Source organism: Rosa chinensis, chromosome 1 (assembly GCF_002994745.2).
Source record: "Rosa chinensis cultivar Old Blush chromosome 1, RchiOBHm-V2, whole genome shotgun sequence".
Classification (NCBI taxonomy): Eukaryota; Viridiplantae; Streptophyta; class Magnoliopsida; order Rosales; family Rosaceae; genus Rosa; species Rosa chinensis.
The window spans coordinates 32203229-32225635 of record NC_037088.1 but is presented as its reverse complement, the minus strand read 5'-3'; the positions used below and the strand labels follow the sequence as shown (position 1 = coordinate 32225635).

General features: G+C 37.5%; 1 protein-coding gene across 19 annotated transcripts; it reads left to right on the top strand.

Annotated features, from left to right (window-relative positions):
• Nucleotides 1-525: 525 nt before the first annotated feature.
• On the top strand, nt 526-21360 carry LOC112193862 (pentatricopeptide repeat-containing protein At5g16420, mitochondrial). Of its 19 annotated transcripts, none has more exons than XM_024334115.2 (8): nt 526-2214; nt 2588-2667; nt 4200-4249; nt 4674-4770; nt 8652-8706; nt 9126-9223; nt 10737-10817; nt 11952-12316. In XM_024334115.2, the coding sequence occupies exon 1, from the start codon at nt 552-554 to the stop codon at nt 2184-2186; it is 1635 nt and encodes a 544-aa protein (XP_024189883.1). In that variant the 5' UTR covers nt 526-551; the 3' UTR covers nt 2187-2214; nt 2588-2667; nt 4200-4249; nt 4674-4770; nt 8652-8706; nt 9126-9223; nt 10737-10817; nt 11952-12316. The 19 variants fall into 19 exon arrangements, with proteins under 19 accessions (XP_024189883.1, XP_040368498.1, XP_024189934.1 ...); XM_040512564.1 differs by lacking the exon at nt 11952-12316 and adding an exon at nt 10076-10158 and having other exon boundaries at nt 10737-10955; XM_024334166.2 differs by lacking the exon at nt 11952-12316 and adding an exon at nt 4334-4417 and having other exon boundaries at nt 10737-10955.
• The last annotated feature ends 1047 nt before the right edge of the window (nt 21361-22407 follow it).

Here is a 22407-nt window from a genome sequence, read left to right as displayed (position 1 = left end):
TTGGATTACTTCCATTACTCTCCGATAGGAGCCAAAACAGCAGATTTCATCAGAAGCTGGCCATTGAAGAAAATGTCCTAACTGAACTCATGACATTTCTCACGTTTGTTGATTTTTACCCCTTAACTGTTCAGTTTTGACAAATTATATCCTTTTCTTTTTTTGCAATTTCGGTTGATTTAACTTTTGTCATCAATTTTCAGTAATCTCATTCACAATATTTCGATAAGTTTATACTCTTCATTCCAACACGATATTTTTGTATTTCCAGATATTGAATCTATCCAAACAACAATCAATACCAGGACACATCTACAGCGCTGAGTTTAATAGAAAACCAGCAATTTTGACGATTATCTTATAAATCTGAAGAAATTGATTTTTTTTTCTTTCAAGAACTAGAGTAATTAAAAAAAAATAACTAGGGTGAAAGTTATAAAAGTTGGAAAGTTACTGGGGCAATCAGGTAATTTCACTTTTCCCACAGTTCATATTTCTGTTACACTAGACCGTTAAGGCCTTTCCCATCGTCTTCAACACTAGTTCACACCATGCTGCTCCGCAGGAACCTCTCCCCCAAACCCTTCTCTCTCCTCCACTCAATCACCGCCGTCCTCTTCTCCACCTCCGCCGCCGTCGATTTCCTCCACTCCTACACCGTCACCCCTCCGATCCAAGACTGGCCCCATCGCCTCTCCCCAAAGCGCCTCATCTCCCTCATCACCCGCGAGCCCAAACTCGACCTCGCCCTCCAAATCTTCCACCACGCCTCCAAATACCACCCCGGATTTCACCATAATTACCACACCTACCACGCCATCATCCGCCGCCTCCTCCGCTCCCGCGCTTTTCACCTCATCGACCCCCTCCTCTCCGACCTCCGCGCCTCCAATCTCCGATGCAGCGAAGACCTCTTCATCTCCCTAATCCGCAATTACGGCGTCGTTTCACGCCCTAAACTCGCCTTCAAGACATTTATCACCATTCCGAAATTCGGCGCCCAACGATCCGTGAGGTCCTTGAATGCGTTGCTGAACGCTTTGGTTCAGAATCAAGAGTATAGATTGGTTCACTCGGTGTTTCGGAACTGTAGGGAGAGGTTCGGGGTGGCGCCGAATGTGTTTAGTTGTAATATATTGATCAAAGCACTGTGTAAGAGAAATGATTTGGAGACTGCACACCAGGTGCTCGATGAAATGCCTGCGATGGGATTTGTGCCCAATGTGGTGACTTTTACTACCATTTTGGGTGGTTATGTTTCGCGGCGCGATATGGTTGGTGCCAAGAGGGTGTTTGGTGAGATTTTGGACAGAGGGTGGTTTCCTGATGTGACTACATATACTATATTGATGGATGGGTATGTGAAGCAGGGGAAGCTGGTTGAGGCTATTAAGGTTATGGATGAGATGGAGGATAATGGGGTTGGCGCCAATGAGGTCACTTATGGGGTTATGATTGAAGCTTATTGTAAGGAAAAGAAGTCGGGTGAAGCGGTTAATTTGCTTGATGATATGGTGGAGAAGAGGTATATACCGAGCTCGGCGCTCTGTTGTAAGGTGATTGATGTTTTGTGTTGCGAAGGGAAGGTGGAGGATGCTTGTGAACTGTGGAAGAGGCTTTTGAAGAAGAATTGCACTCCGGATAATGCAGTATTGGGCACGCTCATATACTGGCTTTGTAAGAAGGGAGAAATGTGGGAAGCCAGGAAATTGTTTGATCAGATTGAGATGAGTGAGCCTCCGGATGTCATGACTTACAACGTGCTTATTTCTGGAATGTGTGAAGTGGGGGAGTTGTGTGAGGCTGGGAGGTTGTGGGATGACATGGTGGAGAAAGGATGTTCTCCGAATTCTTTTACATATAATGTATTGATCAAAGGATTCTGTAAGATTGGAAAAGCGAAGGAGGGAATTAGGATTTTGGATGAGATGTTCGAAAAAGGCTGTTTGCCAAACAAGTCTACTTATGCTATGTTGATCGAGGGGCTCTGTGACTCAGGAGAGGAAGCTGAAATCACTAGAGTAATATCTATGGCAATGTCAAGTGGAGACATGGACAGTGATTCCTGGGATCTTTTCCTTACTAAGGTTGTTGGTGATTTGGATACTGGGGAAAGTGTTCTAAACAGAATACTACTGGAGAATGCTGATTCGAGCCCCAGATTTAGAGGCCTTGGAATATGCTGACCTTGATCTCACCCACAATGTTTCTCAGGTCGGTATTTTGTTATTCCATCCATTCTTTTTCATTTTGGGAAGAAATAAATGTTGTTTACAGTTTGTTTATTAATAAATTTCTGCCAATAATTTACTGTAGTAGATTATATTATTGAAGGGCTTATGTTTCTGTATTTTTTGTTAAAAAAGAATTTGTATGTTTGATGTAAGCTCATACTGGATCATTTCAAAATTAGGCATATGTCAACCCTCTTAGCACCTCTTTAGCTTTATGTGAACTCTAAGGGTGTTCTTCTTTTTCACTCTTAGATTTACGATAGAGTTTGTTAGCTGCACATGATAAAAGTTGTCATCACAATTGTTACATCCTGATGCTTAATAATCTGTTTTCCTTTTTTCCAATGGGGTAGGTGCCAGTAGAAGTACCTTATTGGAATCAAGTCTTCAGGGACCCAAGATCGATGGGGACTGGTGGTGGATATTGGAAGGGGTACCATTCTTATTCCTTTACTAATGAACTCTCTCTCATGTCCATTGATAATTGTAGTCGTAGTGATTCTCAATTATAAGCAATTAGCATTTACTCCAGATTTCGGTTCTTCAATTCGATGCCAAGAACAATAATTTTAATTTAGGTAAAGAAGAAGTTGGGATTTGGTTAAATCTTTTTATCTGTTATGTTTAATGTGTGACTCAATATGGATGATGATTCTAATAGAAATCTTATCATGATCAACAGCTCTTGATTAACCCATCTTATGAATTTATAACTACAGATCTGTTGCACGCTTCCTTTTTAATATTTAGCATTTATGGAATGTTTATCGAGCTACTTGACTTTAGTCATAGAGCTGTACAACCTCATAGATACAAAACAGGAAGTTGTTTAGGGAGTATGTTAGTTTTAGACCTAACTTTTACATAAACGTTTTGTCCAAGGGCATCACTGCTCACTCGCTCCCATCCTGTGATATATCACAAGTAGCACAAAACTCTCTGGCAAACCATTTAGCAATTAGCATGCACATCAATACATCATGATCATGGAGTAAGAATGTTTTTGTGGACAATAGTTAATTATGTCAACGTGCAAGGTAGTTTTTGTTTCTTAACAATAGATGCTTCATTCACATACAGATAAAGAAAAGCTTATATATTGATACATGTACTATGCTTATATATCAAGGGGCATATTGCCAAAGGATAAATATGGCCATAGGTCTGTGTGGTCTCTTATCTCAAAAATAGAGATATTCACATGGTGAAGTTAGCATGTAGCATGATTAGTTTTACAAAATTTAACAATTTTCCATTATGTTATTGATTTTTGGGGCTCATGCACTTGCAACTAAGCAAAGGTCCTGCATCAGTTTTGCATCTTCTGTGAATATTATCATAGCCCTTGCTCTAGGGATGCCCATATCCACAGCTCTTTGTTAAACATATTATGAATGATATTAACAGATCTGTTGGAGCCCTATTGCCTCTTTTTAACACTTTGGGTGTACTGAGCTATCTGACTCTATTCTTAGCGATCCTAGAAAATTGCTGTATCTACTAATTTATGCTACGGGATGGCTGCTTACCTTACTTATTACTTACTCACACACGCACACACACATTCAGCTTGTTTTTTGGTACTACATTTAATGGACAATTCCTCTCCCTCTTCTGTAATGCGGAAGGCTAAACTACCTCCTAAGGTAGAGGCGTTAGTATTCGTTAGTATTATCATAACCATTGCTCATTTTATTGGGACAGTAGTTCAAATTGTCCTTCATGTTTTAAGGTGTTTATCATCATCATTGTGTGTGTGTGTGAGGGAGGGAGGGAAGTACCATACAATACAATTAATTGTGAGATATTATTTGGGACTGGAAATACGACAGAAAAACTCTTGGGCTAATTTTGATACACTCGAAACTTCTTCTGATTAAGTTATTGTGTAATCAATTGATCCTCATTCCTCGTTTCAATATTACATCTGTTAAATATAGTAATGTTTTTCTTTTCCTGATGCAGATGGTCAAGCATGTTGATGTCTGGGCTAAAGAGCTAGGTCTTAGTAATGTGTAAGGTTTCTTGATCAAATTAGGTCTTCAATCCTATTGCATATTATTGATTATCTCTTTATATAATATATTAACTCCATGCAGATATTTCATGTATACAAATGCCACAACTTGTTTTAATCAATTGGTTTCTACCTACCCTGGATCATTGATGCTGTTTTAATCCTGGTACACTAAAAAATTTTCAGGTTCATATAGAATCCAAAGAGGTTGTCTTCAACTTGTGAAAAAAAAAGTGGCTGAAGCACCATCTGTTTTTATAAGAAATGAACTTTCTATTGGAATAGGGAACAATAAACAAGAAACAAAAGCTGTGGACTAGAAGTCTTTTATAGGCTAGTCTGTTGTAGTATACTCTGTTTATGTTTTGTCTCTTGTGGCTGTAGCACCATTTTTTAAATTCTTTTTTTATGTTTATATGCAGTGCCCAGACCATACTTCAGAGAAAGCATCATAAGAGACGGGTTGTACAGAAGCCTTTAGTAGAGTCCATTGTGAACAATTAAGTTCGAATCATCCAGGTTTGTGCAACTGTAGTTTACGACATAATTGTAAACTGTCTAGTATATTTTAATCTGGAAGGCTTTTATTACTTGGGATCTTCTAGTTCTGAGTTTGGATTTGTAATGTTCGATATCTGTTATACTTTTTCTTCTTTAGTGTGAACTCCTGGTCAGCTGCTTGTGTAGTAGATCTATTTTGTTTGAGTTTTAGTGAATTTTTCTTCAAAAAACATAAAGAAAATAAAAACTTGAAAGGCCATAACATTGACAGGTAAAAGGTTATTAGGATGTCCCTTAGTTTATGTTTGAGCACTGAGACAAGTTGTAGATTAGACTATAGAGTATAAAGATCTTGAAAGCTTAGTACCAAAAAGCCCCCCATCACTTGAGAATTGAGATAACCCCAAGTGCTTAAAATTGGAATTAATTTTGACGCTCTATCGTTCAAAACTATAATTGAACTGATTACATTTACTGAAGACAAACAAAATATTGCATTTATTAATAGAATTGGGGACAAACAACAGTACAATAATTTCTGGAATTTAGACAATTTACGCACTAAATATTATATTTTTAATAAATTAAATTACACAATAGCTACTCGTCCTTGAGTTGAATTCAAGAGCACCCACTTGCATAGAAAAAAGTTGTAAAACTAGACCCACTGGTTTAGAGATGGCAATTTCCTAGGCAATAAAAGAAAAAGAAGTCACAGCACGAAACGATGATTCAGACCAAGACCAAGTAAAACGATGTAAACTTATGATGACAGTCTGACGGAGGCTTGTGAAGTTGCAATGAGATAAGAGGATTAGAGGTTGCAATTTAGTTGCATGTCATTAGTGGTTCCAACTTCCAAATCAATGTCTTATTTATTTTTTTGAGAAGAAACAGCTTTTTATTAAAAAAGCAAAAAACGAGATACAGGGAGGCAGACAAGGAGTCCGCTTTAATGATCTAAAGAGGGCAGCTAGGGCTATAGGCCTAGCATCTCGTCTAATAATACTAATCAAGGCTTAGGGGCTTATACTACAGCTGCTTGCCAGTTAAGAATAATGGAAGAAAGGTGATAATCCTTGAATTCCTTAGAAATAGAAACCCATAAGGATGCCCAAAACTTGACTCTCTCCCACAGGTCTTCCTTCTCCACCCCTCCATAGTTTTCAAATAATCTTTTATTTCTTTCCATCCAGACCACCCAAACTACAGCTAGCACCCCACAACCCCAAAGGGTTCTGGCCTTTTTACCTTTACCAAACGCTATGGGGTTTTCCCTTAGCAAGTCATTTCTCTGTAATGGAGTTGTCCAGTCCACTCTTGCTTCCCAAAATAATTTTTTCCATAAGAAATTAGCCACTTCACAATGCACGAAAACATGATCAGCACTTTCCCCTTGAGCTTTACATAAAATGCACCAGTGAGGAGAAAAACAACTTCCTGGTCTTCTCCTTTGAAGAACATCACATGTATTTGTCTTCCCCAGTACCACAAGCCATCCCAAAATCCTCACCTTAGTAGGGACCTTGACCTTCCAAATAAACTTTGCAGGAGGAAAAATTGGATCTGATCCACCACTAATTAAGAAGCTATGGAAAGATTTGCAAGAGAATTTCCCATTAGGTTCAAGCTTCCACCTCCTTTCATCTGGTTTGGACTCCACTAATCGGACATTTTCTAGCTTAACCATCAGCGAGGCAAACTCCTCAATCTCTTGATCATTTAAGTTTCTTCTGAACCCAAAATCCCAGCTCATCGGAAAATTGAGAGGGATAGCTAACCTTTCCACTGAATAGTTGGTGTGTCTTGATAGTCTGAACAACCTTGGAAAGTAGAATTTTAAGGGTTGATCCTCTAGCCAAGAGTCTTCCCAGAACCTCACTCTTTTGCCATTGCCCACAATTAGTTTATGACAGAGAGAATATTGGCTTATTCCTGCTGAAATATCCTTCCAAGGGCTTCTACTTGATCCACCCATACTTGGCTTTGTGTCCCACCCATTCACATTATATCCATATTTGCTCCTTATTACAGCATGCCATAAGGACTCTCTCTCCAAAGGAAATCTCCAAAGCCAATTCCCAGCCCTCCTCTTTCTTTGCTTTTCGACACTATCTCCCAACGAACTAGATGGTTCTTCTTACCCTCTCCGACTCCATCCCTGAAAAAAATTTTCAGAAGAGATTCTAATCTCTTTGCCACTCCCACCGGAATTTGGAAAAGAGATAAATAGTATGTTGGGAGGCTGCTTAGAACTGCTTGAATCAATGTCAGCCTACCGCCTCTCGACAAAAAAGCTTTTTTCCAACCCTCCAATCTCTTCTCAATTTTCTCTACAACTGGGTTCCAAAATGAAGCTTGCTTTGGGTTACCACCTAAGGGAAGGCCCAGGTATTTCATAGGCCAAACTCCAATCTCACAGCCTTGATCAACAGCCATCCTTTCTAATCTCCCAGCCTCAGTATTTATTCCAACTACGGAGCATTTTGATTTATTGATTTTCAGCCCTGAAAACAAACAGAAACTTTCTAGGACCATGTTTAAATTATTCCAATTCTGGTCATCATCCTTCAAAAAGAAAATTGTATCATCAGCGAATTGCAGATGAGTGATTTCAACCTCTTCCCTCCCGACTACCAGGCCTTCAATTAGTCTACAATCTCTTGCTCTCTCCATAAGTCTATCCAGAACATCCACCACTAGGGTAAAAAGAAAAGATGATAAGGGGTCACCTTGTCTTAATCCCCGAGAAGCACCGAATTTTCCTCTTGGTCTCCCATTTATCAGAATAGAAAAATTTGCTGACCTGAGACAACCCCCTATCCATTTTCTCCATCTGTCTCCAAAGCCTTTACTTTCCATAACATAATCCAGAAAGTTCCACTCTACGTGATCATACGCTTTCTCAAAGTCAATTTTGAACACCAGACCCTCTTTCTTCTTCTTCCTTGTCTCATCAACCACTTCATTAGCCACCAAAACTGCATCTAATATTTGTCTCCCTTTTATGAAAGCGCCCTGGGCACCAGAAATGGTGTCACTTAAAACCTCTCTCAATCTCCAAGCTAATACCTTTGCAATAATTTTATATAAGCTTGTTATCAAGCTAATAGGTCTGTAATCCCCCACTTTTAGGGAATTTGCTTTCTTTGGTATAAGGCAGATGTATGTCTCCTTATTTATTGACTTCAATGAAAGGAGTAGTCAACTTTGAACAACATTGTTGGAGGACTTGAATTTCAACAAAATTAACTTATTGTTCATACAAGTATATGGACGAGTTCCAGATACAAAGAATGTGTAAGGTTTCTTGATCCACAGCTCTTTGTTAAACATATTATGAATGATATTAACAGATCTGTTGGAGCCCTATTGCCTCTTTTTAACACTTTGGGTATACTGAGCTATCTGACTTTATTCTTAGCAATCTTAGAAAATTGCTATATCTACTAATTTATGCAATGGGATGGCTGCTTACCTTACTTACTCACACACACGCATTCAGCTTGTGTTTTGGTGTTACATTTAATGGACAATTCCTCTCCCTCTTCTGTAATGCGGAAAGCTAAACTACCTCCTAAGGTAGAGGCGTCAGTATTCGTTAGTATTATCATAACCATTGCTCATTTTATTGGGACAGTATTTCAAATTGTCCTTCATGTTTTAAGGTGTTTATTATCATCATTGTGTGTGTGTGAGGGAGGGAGGGCAGTACCTTACAATACAATTAATTGTGAGATATTATTTGGGACTGGAAATATGACAGAAAAACTCTTGGGCTAATTTTGATACACTCGAAAGTTCTTCTGATTAATTTATTGTATAATCAATTGATCCTCATACCTTGTTTCAATATTACATCTGTTACATATAGTAATGTTTTTCTTTTCCTGATGTAGATGGTCAAGCATGCTGATGTCTGGGCTAAAGAGCTAGGTCTTAGTAATATGTAAGGTATCTTGATCAAATTAGATCTTCAATCCTATTGCATATTAATGATTATCTCTTTATATAATATATTAAATCCATGCAGATATTTCATGTATACAAATGCCCCAACTTGTTTTAATCAATTGGTTTCTACCTACCCTGGATCATCAATGCTGTTTTAATCCTGGTAAAAACAATTCAGGTTCATATAGTGTCCAAAGAGGTTGTCTTCAACTTGTGAAAAAAAAAAAAAAGTGGCTGAAGCACCATCTGTTTTTATAAGAATTGAACTTTCTATTGGAATAGGGAACAATAAACAAGAAACAAAAGGTGTGGACTAGAAGTCTTTTATAGGCTAGTCTGTTGTAGTCTACTCTGTTTATGTTCTGTCTCTTGTGGCTGCAGCACTATTTTTTAAATTATTTGTTTATGTTTATATGCAGTGCCCTGACCATTCTTCAGGAGAAAGCGTCATACGAGACGGGTTGTACGAAAGCCTTTAGTAGAGTCCATTGTGAACAATTAAGTTCGAAGCATCCAGGTTTGTGAAACTGTAGTTTACGACATAATTGTAAACTGTCAAATATATTTTAAATTGGAAGGCTTCTATTACTTGGGATCTTCTAGTTCTGAGTTTGGATTTGTAATGTTCGATATCTGTTATACTTTTTCTTCTTCCAGTGTGAACTCCTGGTCAGCTGCTTGTGTAGTAGATCTATTTTGTTCGAGTTTTAGTGAAATTTTCTTCAAAAAACATAAAGAAAATAAAAAAATTGTCACTAAATATTATATTTTTTATAAATTAAATTACACAATAGCTACTCGTCCTTGAGTTGAATTCAAAAGCACCCACTTGCATAGAAAAAAGTTGTAAAACTAGACCCACTGGTTTAGAAATGGCAATTTCCTAGGCAATACAAGAAAAAGATGTCACAACGCGAAAAGATGATTCAGACCAAGACCAAGTAAAACGATGTAAACTTATAATGATAGTCTGACGGAGGCTTGTGAAGTTGCAATGAGATAAGAGGATTAGAGGTTGCAATTTGGTTGCATGTCATTAGTGGTTCCAACTTCCAAATCAATGTCTTATTTATTGACTTCAATGAAGGGAGTAGTCAACTTTGAACAATATTGTTGGAGGACTTGAATTCCAACAAAATTAACTTATGGGGAGTGCCTAGAGGTTTCTTTCTGTAGTCTTTTTTCTTGTTTTGTTTCTTTCATCAAAATATAAAAAATAAAAAAAATTATTAACTTATTGTTAATAAAAAAAAAATTAACTTATTGAATTGTGTGCTTTCAATACGAATACCAGTCTTGTACTCCTGTTATCGTTTCAATTTGTGGTTTTGAACATTCGTCCATAAACAAAGAATTTTTGTGATATTAGTTGCAGGAAATGATCACACGCACAAACATGGATGCAGTAAATGAAGCTGATATGTAATTTACCATAACATTGAAATGTAAAAGGTTATCAGAGTGTCCCTTTGTTTATGTTTGAGCACCGAGACAAGTTGTAGATTAGACCATAGAGTATAAAGATCTTGAAAGCTTTGAATGCCCGATAACTGGCCTCAAGATTTTGCATGGTTTTGCATGCAAGGCTACGAAAGGGATGAGTTGATGTAGGGAGCAGCCGAGCAGCTTTTTGACTTTTCTGTAATAGAAATATGTCGTTTTGGTCTCACCTGGTCTGCATGTACCATACAATCCATTAGTTTTATGTTGTTTATTACTTATGTGGATTCTATTATTGTTGCATGGATCAAAACGGCTTTGATTCACCTTCGATCATGATTATTCTGTATGTAGACTTATTTTTTAATTTTTGCATTTTTTCTTATCTAAATTGGCTTTGAGTCTTTGATTTTGTCCATGGTATTATCAAACTCATCCTATCAGTTTTGCGTCTAGGGATGATGAGACATTTTTGAAATTTAGAAGATTGAAAAGATATATTTGTCTTATGTTTCTTAATTTCTCTCCTATCTAGCTATTTTGTGGTTTGGTGAGAGAAGTTTTCCCTTATTATTCGCTTTCATATGCAGGGGAATTACTGCAATCATTCCAAGTTTCATTGAGTACATCAAGCAACTTAGATGCTTATGCAGAAAATTAAAGCAATACGGGTATCATATTGATGTTGTGGTTGTACTGTGAGCAAGACCTTTGTTGCTTTTGTCTAATGCGTCCTCTATTTTAAGAACTTGATTGTTATACATTATTGTATGTAGTAAATCAAGTTTTCAAATGCTATTTGTTCTCAATTTCTGGGTTTGTAAAATTATATTTTCTTTGTTATCTCTGTCATTAGAAATATTTGTATTTATTAATGACCATCAATAGTCGAATTGTGTATGCTATTCATAATTATATATGCATTTGCTATTGACTGTCAGTAACACTATCCTAATTGATATTGTGTCATAAGCACTATCATATTGTTATCGACATTCAGTAGCACTGTCCTATTTTAGACTGATGATAGTGTGACACGATCTTTTTTCCTATTGACAGTTAGTGTCAAAATTTCTATTTACTGTTGGCGGTATAGTAGCAATACATTTATTTTCTGCTGACTGTTAGTAGCCATTTTTACTATCACCAGCAGCACTAGCTATCACCAATAGCAATATTTGCTACTGACTATCAACTGCATCATATATTATTTGTCTAATTATAACACTAGCATACTTGTTGTGATCCTATTAGGCATAGTTGTGTGATTCTCATCGATTGTCAGAAAAAAAAAGAAAAAAAAATAATAATAATAAAATAAATAAAATAAAAGACAATTTTGTATTTGCTTTGAGTTCCTGTGTTTTGAGAAAGTAAATTTTTTATCTACTCACACATCATGATTTGCTATTGAAGCTCAGTAGCATTATTTACAATTTTGCAGTATTGTTATCACCAGTAGCGTGATTCTTTTATTTTGAACATGTACATTGTAAAAACACTCATGCAAAAGAGAGGGGGAGATGTGGTTTGCAAAAGCAAAGAGGGAGGGAGATCTGGTTTGCAAAAAAAAGGAGTGTTAGTTTCACTCCTCAAATAAAAAAAGACACAATTATGTATTTGCTTTGAGTTATTGTGTTTTGAGAAAGTAAATTGCTATTGATTCACATATCATTATTTGCTATTGAACTTCAGTAGTATTATTTGTTGTTAAGCCTCAGTAGCATTTGTTTGCTAATCAGTGTCAAGAGCATTGTTTTCATATTTGTTGTCACTGACAGTTGCCTTATTATGTTGTTTTGCAGGCCTTTCCACTTTAGATTGATTTGAAAAAAATTGTCTGACTATTTATTATTGAAGACTAGTAATATGTAGATACTTGCTGCAAAAGAAGTTTTATCTACAGTGATGAAGGGTAGCTGTTGAGAAGCTTAAGGTCCTTGGATTTGGATTATTTTGAGTTGGATTTGTAAATGATATGTTAACACTTGCTTTTCAAAAAGCATTAAAAGCCATTTGACCAGCTACATGGTACAAGACAAAAGTACTTGTGGCTGTAGAATGTCACAATTCGGCCAAATGTAGTTTGAGAAGTATTTATAGAAATAAAAATGCAAATATTATTGTTGGATACTTTTGGTGGATTGTTATTGGTGGGCAAAAATACGGGGATATAGTTTTGAATTTTTATAGGCCAATTTGTTTAAATGGTTAGTTTGAATAATCGCTTACCATATAAGTTTAGTGTGATAGAAGATGTCTTGCACTGTATTTTAAGACCATTTGAAGTAGTGGTGATCTTGTAATTATTTATAATTTCAATGTTTATTTTAGCATGTCATATAGGCTAGTGGTCTATATGGTGCCGACTACGGTTTGTCTCTGCGCATAGTACTTTGAGCTGTAATCTTTACCCTATTGGTAAATAACTCTAAATCAATTTCTTAAGTTGGGCAAAGGAAATTACGGAAGCGTATGTTTGCTAATAGAGTTGTTTTTGTGTGTCACCAGGACGTTGACGGTTGACCTATAAAAGTAACGTGAAGGGTTAACCCAACCCATAAAACCCCTCTAAGTTGAGGTTGTGCGGCTCGGATGCTTGACATTGCTTTCTATCTTTAGAGGGCGTTTTGCAGCATGCACACACAAGATGCTAGATTTTCATACTAGTATAACACATCACTGTTGAACTCTCAGCTGGAGCTGGTTTATTGCAATCTGAATGGTGTTTTCGATATGATGAGTTTTTTTTTTTTTTTTGGAGCCAATTATATCGTGTCATAAGGTGACCAAAATATTAAAAAGCCATCATATTTCTAATTTTCATAAATTATAAAACTAACAATGCATGTGAAAAGCTATTGTTAATCTTCAAAAAGACAAGTTATATATATATATATAGATTTTATCCAGAGTGGAGGTCCGCTTTGAAATTAAAGTGTGAACTTCGAGTTTTGGGTCTCTTTTCGGTCGCATATCCATATCTCAACCGTTCAGTTTTTAGGTACTAGTGTATAGATCATCTCTGCAAATTTTCAGCCAAATTGATGATCATTAAGACATTGATTACTGCCTTAAACCACCGAGTAACCATGACACCATAACAATTAATTACCCTTAGACCACGTGTAAGGGTGATTCACCATCACGTTGATAACCAGAAAACACCGACAAAAGACCAGACCATGACACAGTAGAACAACCATGACACCATAACAATGGCATCAACACTACACAGAAACACCCAAACCCAAATCCTCGCTCATAAGAGGAGGGACTTAATTTCAACACGACAACAACTAAAAACAAACAAAGAAAAACTAAGCAACCGGAAACAAAAGACCACCAGATAGACCCAAGAACAAAGGCCCGGCCCAAACACCACCTCCCTCACCAAAAAGCAAGCACAGCAGGCAACCATTCCCACCGCCAGCGAGCCCTTCGCCACCATGTCGCCGCCCCGCAACAATACCCCATCACGCCGAATATCTCCACCGCTCCACCGCCTTTTCACGCCAGAGTCAGCCCCTACACTAGGCAGACGGCCACACGATCCCAGACCAAAGCGGAGATAGATCCCTTTCGAGATCTCCACTGCCTCGATCTGATCTGAATCGCCACTGCCACAACCCACGCAGGAACGATGACGCCAGAAACCACCGCCGAAAAGCCGAAGTCCGTCGCTACTGCACCACTGCCTCTACCCCGGATCTGAGCAGGACAGATCGAGATCGATCTGTGCCGCCCGAAACCGAAGAAACATCCACTCTCCCTGGACCACACCGCCGCCCTAAAAGCCCACTACATATCCGAAACATCAATCCTCCCCCGGGCTGGAACGCAGTGGTGGGAACGCCAGCCGTGTTTGGCCGGGAGAGAACACACACCGTCGGGTTTTTTCTTTTTTCTAGGCGCGTGAGACTCGTTCTCCTTTATTTTACCAATAAGGTCAATCGACCAAAATTAGGTTGGTTGGGTAACAGAGCACTACTCTTTTTACCTTTTTTTTTTTAAGAGAAAAAGTACACTTTTATTGACCATCAAAGCAGAAATTACAAGAAGTCAACCACGATCTGAAAATAAACCCCTAATGAGTACAAAAAATTAAAAAATATATAAAAAATGACAATTATATATCGCGATCTGTTTCCTAAATGGCCTGTTGGTTTGGGGATACTTTACAATTCCTTTTTTGCATTGCGTAGTCTAATTAGAAATATAAAATAAAATAAAAATAAAAATATGGTTTAAATAATAAATGTGTACAAAAAATCAAGGTGAATTATATGTGGTTTCCCACTACTCTGAAGTCTGAAGTCGTCCCTCAAAAAGTAGTAAGGGGAAAGACAAAAGGTAATTGGTTTATTTTGTCTTCGTCAAAAAGACAAATGAGTACAAATATTAATTGAACCTTTAGACTCATACAACAAAAGGCAAAAGGTAAATTATAAGTCATCTTTTGATGTGTCCACCCACAAAAGAAAAGAGCAAAAAGGCACGAACGCGTTTCTTACACTTTTGTCTTGTTTGATCAAGGACGATTGGTTCAGTCTATAAATACCTCATTCCATTTAATCTGGATTTGATAAACATAAATCATGGGGTTATCATCTCTCTGCTTAGTAACTGTGTCCATCTATGTCCTTTCAACAATTGTGTTGTTCCATCTTATGGTGGCCAGCTCTTTACAGTCATATAATACTTCTACTTGCCATGATGACGAGATCTATGCCTTGCTGCAATTCAAGCAAAGCTTTGTCATTAACAAAAGTGCTTCAGTTGATGGTGCTTATCCAAAGATTTCTTCATGGAAATCTACAAGGGATCCAAAAAGCAATTGTTGCTCATGGGATGGCGTAGAGTGTGATGAGAAGACGGGTCACGTAATTGGGCTTGATCTTAGTAGCAGCTGTCTCTATGGGTCTTTCAGCTCCAACAACACCTTATTCAGTCTTGTTCATCTTCAACATCTGAACCTTGCTGATAACCACTTCAATTTCTCTCAAATTCCTACGAGTATTAGGAACTTTCCCAGGCTCAGGTATCTCAACCTCTCTATGTCTGTCTTTTCTGGTCATGTCCCATCTGAAGTTTCACAATTGTCTAAGTTGTCTTCCCTCGATCTATCAAGCAATTATGATATGTTTTCCAATGAAGAATTGTTAAGAAGCCTAGCTCAAAATTTAACTGGCCTAGAAACACTTGATCTTTTTTTCATTAATCTATCATCCACAGTACCCGACACCCTGACAAATTTGTCTCTTTTGACATCTCTCATCCTTGGTGATTGCGGCCTGTCTGGCAAATTTCCTGGAAGAATCTTTAAATTGCAAAATTTGAAGGTTCTTAGTGTGAGGTACAACCCTGCTCTCACGGGGTATTTTCCTGATGACTATAGTGGAAGTAGTCCTGATCTCATGTCACTCAAACTCTCGTCCACTAATTTTTTCATAAACCTCCCTTCTTTGATAGAAAGGTTTCCTTCACTGAAAGAGTTGGGTGTGAGATCATGCAATATTTCAGAAGGTCCAGTACCATTGTCACTTGGTAATCTTAGGGATCTCATCTATTTGGACCTTTCATATAATAAGTTTAATGGTCAAGTACCATTGTCACTTGGTAATCTTAGGGATCTCATCTATTTAGACCTTTCATATAATCAGTTTAATGGTCAAATCCCTACAGCTACGTTGGTAAACCTTACCCAACTTACATATCTATCACTTTCTAATAATTATTTTCATGGTTCAGTCCCCCAGTCCTTGTTCAATCTCATGAATCTTCAAATCCTTCGTCTAGATCATAATAATTTGAGTGGTACAATAGAGTTCCAGAAGTTTCTTAACCTACAAAAACTCACCGATCTAGATCTATCATATAATAATCTGGAATTGCTCGCAGAATCTAGATTTTTGAATAATGCAACTACTGTACTTCCAAAGTTTGAGTATCTAGGATTGGGTGGGTGCAACATAAGGGAGTTCCCAGATTTCCTAAGATCTCAAGATGTATTGTCTTCGTTAGATCTTTCTGGAAACAAATTGCAAGGCCAAGTACCAAAATGGATGAGGAACATAAGCACCCAAGCTCTGCAATACATTAACATTTCTCATAACTTCCTGTCAGGCTTTGAGAAAACTGCAGCTGCCCTTCCATGGCCGAACCTTGAATTCTTAGACCTGTCATTCAACATGTTTCGTGAATTATTATTGTTCCCTTCAACATCCTTCCTGTACTATAACATTGCAAACAACAAATTAACCGGACGAGTTTCACCAATTATTTGCAATATGACTTCTCTTGAATATCTTGATTTGTCAAACAACAAGTTGATTGGCGACCTACCTCAGTGTGGGGGAAACTTTAGTGTTAGTCTGCAATATCTCAAACTTGGAAACAACTCATTTCATGGAAATCTTCCTCAATCATACACCAATGGAAGCAATTTAAGGATGATAGATATTGGTCACAACAATTTCCATGGGCAACTACCGAGGTCACTGGCGAATTGTGCAAGTCTTGAAAGTTTAGTCCTTTCACACAATAAATTTAATGATACCTTGAATACTCCAGTTGTCCTTCCATGGCTTAACCTTGAATACTTAGACCTGTCATTCAACATGTTTCATGATTTATTACCGTTACCTTCAACATCCATCATCAAGTACTATAACATTGCAAACAACAAATTAACCGGACGAGTTTCACCAATGATTTGCAATATGACTTCTCTTGAATATCTTGATTTGTCAAACAACAAGTTGATTGGCGATCTACCTCATTGTGGGAGAAATTTCAGTGTTAATCTGGAATATCTCAAACTTGGAAACAACTCATTTCATGGAAATCTTCCTCAATCATACTTCAATGGAAGCAATTTAAGGATGATGGATATCAGTCACAACAGTTTCCAGGGGCAACTACCGAGGTCACTAACGAATTGTGCAAGTCTTGAAAGTTTAGTCCTTTCACACAATAATTTTGGTGATACCTTCCCTGTTTGGTTGGGGGCTCTCCCTGAGTTGAAAATTTTGAAAATGGACCACAATGTGTTCTATGGAGTGATTCTGAAACATGATATGAAGAATCTTCAATTCCCGGTGCTGCGTATTCTTGATTTGTCTTACAATGATTTCTCAGGTCAGTTTCCATTTGAATACATTTTTTCTGGAAATGGGACAACAAGTATCACTCATGATTTGGAGTATTACCGCATTTATTCATTTTCTAGTGTTGGGTATTACTCAATCACGATAATTTGTAAAGGTGTGGAGAGGTACTACCCAAGAGTTCGAGAGGACTTGATACTCATTGACATCTCAAGCAACAATTTTGAAGGGAAGATTCCTGAATTCATTGGGAAACTTCAGGGGATTTGGTCACTCAATCTCTCCAATAACATTCTCACGGGTCACATCCCATCATCCTTGAGTAACTTATCAAGGCTCGAATCGTTGGATCTTTCACATAACAAGCTCTATGGTGAGATTCCTCAGCAACTGGCACAACTTGATTCTCTCTCAAAGTTCAATGTCTCTCACAACAATCTCACAGGCCCTGTACCACGGGGAATCCACTTCACTACATTTGACAGCACTTCATATCTAGAAAACCAAGGATTGTGCGGAGATTTCTTGCCAAAGAAATGTGGAAATTCTGAGGGCGGTCAACTTCCACCTTCAACATCAGAAGATAATGACTCGGGCTCTGGAATTGAATTGGATTGGAAATTTGTTGTGGCAGGGTCAGGGAGTGGCTTGTTGGTGGGAGTGGTTGTTGCAGACTTTGTGATTACCAAGTGGAATGTGTGGTTCATTGAGATTGTTGCAGTACTGATCGTGTTTTCAAAAAGGATAAGAAATTGAGTGTTGGATCATGCATGTTGCTCTTTGTTTTTAAGTTGTGTTTCCAATTTCTTATATGTATGCATTCTTAGGTAGGGAGGATTTGTAATGTTGAGTATCAGTAACTTTCAGGAGTTTTACTTGTACGGTTCTGCAATCCCTCTTTATTTGTGGTAGCAAACATCACAAGATCAAAAAGAGGTATATCTTTTAAATAAGTTCAATTCCATCTTAATTTCTTGTTAATCATATGAAATAACATCATGAAGTAAATCAAATAATATTAACTCTTACTCAAATTCTGTTAGGACAAGGTATTTTTGTTCGAAAGCATAAATATATATATATATATATATATATATATATATAAATCACAATCCAGTATATATATATATATATATATATATATATATATATATATATATAAATCACAATCCAGATACAGCAACTAGAAAGTGTAGTTTTAGTTAAACCGTTTAGCTTTGCGAATGTGTGAAGCAAACAAAACAGAGCAAAACAGAATGTTTTCAAGTCTTTTTTTAGGTGAAGCCAAAACAGTTTCATTTTCTGAAAACAGATTGGAGCCAATTACGGCGTCGTTTCAAGCCCCAAACTCGCATTCAAGACATTTATTACCATACCGAAATGATCTACAGACTGCACACCAGTGCTCGACGAAATGTGCGCCATGGGATTTGTGCCCAATGTGGTGACTTTTGGGTGAGATTTTGGACAGAGGGTGGTTTCCTGATGTGACTACTTATACCATATTGATGGATGGGTATGTGAAGCTGGTTGTGGCTATTAAGGTCATGGATGAGAAGGAGGATAATGGGATTGGCGCCAATGAGGTTTTACTTATGGGGTTATGATTGAAGCTTATTGTAAGGAAAAGAAGTCGGCGAAGCGATTAATTTGGCTTGCTATGCTCCGTGAGGTCGTTGAATGCGATGCTGAACGCTTTGGTTGTTGGTGATTTGGATACTGCGGAAAGTGTTCTAAACAGAATACTACGGGAGAATGCTGATTAGAGCCCCAGACCTTGTGGCCTTGGAAAATGCTGACCTTGATCTCACCCACAGTTTTTCTCAGGTCGGTATTTTGTTATTCCATCCATTATTTTTCGTTTTGGGAAGAAATAAATGTTGTTTACAGTTTGTTTATTGATAAATTTCTGCCAATAATTTACTGTAGTAGATTATATTATTGAAAGGATTATGTTTATCGAGCATTTGTGGAATGTTTATCGAGCTACTTGACTTTAGTTATAGAGATGAACAACCTCATAGATATTATGTTAAGACAGAGATAGGCCAAGGTTAAGATTGCTCGCAGGACCAATATTGCCATGTCTTGATGTCTGAGTTGTAAGTATAATTCTCAAATTCTCTCTCAGTTGATTAGCTTTACTCACCTCTTCACTCGACTCTTGTAGGCAATTTCTGATTTACTGCTTCTCTTCTTCTCTGAACTTGCAGACTGTTCTTTGTCTCCTCCACTCAATCGCACAAACACAAGAATATATTTAGAGTTTCCAAGCAGAATGAAAATCACAGAGAGTTGAGGGCCAATTTTGGGTCAGTTGTTCTGATCTCTCTTCATTTCATTCTAGTTGAACTGATTTTGTCTTTCATCAAAGTCTTTCTAGAAGGATTTAAAAGTTGCTCTTTCAATTTAATCTTCACAACTCTGCCACACAAAATATTAAGTACCACAAAAACTTAAAACTCAAGCTAACTAATCTAGCATAACTTCAACAGCTACTACAAAAAACCTAGGCATCGTAATCTTTTTCATCATAACAAAGCACTGGGGCATGTATTGATTTTCTAAAAACTGTTTGAGCTCAAATATACACTACTGTGTCTTCAATTTTTCCATTGAAAGATTATAAGCTGTAGACACAGTGTGGAAACTATATAGTAAATTGAGAAATTTAGTGTACAGATAAAGTATACTCGATCATTAATATCTATATAATCTTCAGTCTACTTCAACTTTTGGATTTTCTTGCTTCAGGGTCAAGCTAGTAGTGATGTTTATGTGTTTTTGTTGCCAGTGTGATATCAGCTCCCTAGATTTTACAAGTTCACAACTATATGCAGTGCTGCTGCTAAAGGTATGTTTACTTTTGCATATGATATGGAATTGAAGAATTAATGATCTTATTAAAGGTCGTGGCTAAGGCCCTGCATTTTGAAAAAATGGCTAATGCATGTATCCTGTTATTTTCCGTTCTTTACATGCAGCATCTCATAATACTTGTAGCTGTTGGACTCTCATAAATTTGAAGTCACTTTGCATATCATATGAGTACAGATTCAAGACATTTATTACCATTCCGAAATTGGTTCAGAATCACGAGTACAGATTCGGAGAGGCGCCGAATGTGTTTAGTTGTAATATATTGATCTAGAGACTGCACACCAGCTGCTCGACGAAATGCCTTTCATGGGATTTGTGCCCATTTTGGGTTCCAAGAGAGTGTCTGGTGACTACATATACCATATTGATGGATGGGTATGTGAAGCAGGGGAAGCTTGTTGAGGCTATTAAGGTTATGGATGAGATGGAGGATAATGGGGTTGGCGCCAATGAGGTTACTTATGGGGTTATGATTGAAGCTTATTGTAAGGAGAAGAAGTCGGGCGAAGCGGTTAATTTGCTTAATGATATGGTGGAGGAGAGGTACATACCGAGCACAAAGCTCTGTTGTTAGGTGATTGATGTGTTGTGTTGCGAGGGGAAGGTGGAGGATGCTTGTGAACTGTGGAAGAAGAATTGCACGCCGGATAATGCCGTATTGGGCACTCTCATATACTGGCTTTGTAAGAAGGGAGAAAGTGTGGGAAGCCAGGAAATTGTTTGATCAGTTTGAGACGAGTGAGCCTCCAGATGTCATGACTTACAACGTGTTTATTTCTCGGATGTGTGAAGTGCGGGAGTTGTGTGATGCTTGTCAAACGTGCTGATGTCTGGGTTAAAGAGCTGGGTCTTAGTAACATGTGAGTTCCCTTGATCATATTAGGTGTTGAAACCTGTTGTATGTTATTTGTTGGCAACTGATATGTTATATTTAACTCCATGCAGACATTTCATGTATGCAAATGCCACTACTTCATTTAATCAACTGGTGTCTACCAACCCTGGACCACTGATGCTTGTTTCAATCCTGGTGAGTTCACCTATTGCACTGAAACAGTTAAGGATATACCTATTTATGTAGTCCAAAAAGGTTCTTTACGTCTTTTCAACTTGTGAAAAGTAGCTGCAGTAACATTATTTAAATGAATTCTTTGCTCATGTTTATATGCAGTGCCCAGATCCGTATTTTAAGAGAAAGCATCACAAGAGACGGGTTGTACAGAAGCCTTTAGTAGATTCCATTGTGAATAATTTAGCTCCCCGCGGACGTTTGTCAACTATAGATTATGGCAAATAATGAAGGATTTAACAATTTTATTAAAAGTGACCATTAGGTTCATTACTTTTGTTGGTCGGGAAGGTTTCTATTACTTCGGACTTTTCTAGTTCTGAGTTTGGTCATGTAGTGCTCTATCTCTGTTGTTCTATTGCTTTTTTAGAGTCGACTCCTCGTCCGCTGTTTGTGTAGTTGTACTTTTTTTTTTTTTGAGTGTTAATGGAAGTTTCTTTCTTCAAAGGAGGAAAAAAAGACCATAACATCAATAGTTGAAAAGGTTGTCAAGTTTTATTTTTGCTTGAGGACGAGGGTTATACAAATTATAGATTTTTTTAGTATTTAAATCTTGAAAGTCCCATCTTTGTAAGACGACGGGGTTGGTCCATGGATTTTTTTTCCTTCTGCCGCATTTTGCTCAAAGGTTTGAAAGGAGATGTCCCATAAATTGGCCAAATGTTTGCATGGTTTTCGATATAAGGGTAGGGAGAGTTAATGATGTAGGGAGTAGCCGAGCAACTTTAGTACTTTCTTCTATGCTGCTATAAATATACTGTAGGTGGATCCTATTTGTCATGCATAAACCAAATGGTCAAAAAATTAAAACCTTTTCTTCCTATGGATAAATGAATCTAAAGTGGGCACAATTATATGGCTGAGGTGCAAGTGTTAGGCTGGGTCGGGATATGTCTACAGTATTGAATCTCCCCAACCCACAAACAAATGGAAAGCAAATAAAATTGAACATTTAGAAGTGAGAGGAATAGAATTGTCAGTTCTATCATTTAAGTCCTCTATAGTGAGTATTGAATCTTTTCATGATTGATGTGTAACTCAATTCATGCTTTCCCTATCCACATAAACAAAACTTCAGAATCACAATATTGTTTAAATTTTTGGCATCCTCGTTAGGACTGCCAAATACCTGACATGCTTGTCATATCCAAACTTAATTCAGTTGTAGTACCTCTGAGCTCACATGAGAATATTAGGCCACAT

Coding starts and splice junctions, on each gene's coding strand:
- LOC112193862 (XM_040512567.1), top strand. CDS start 552: ATGCTGCTCCGCAGGAACCTCTCCCCCAAACCCTTCTCTCTCCTCCAC.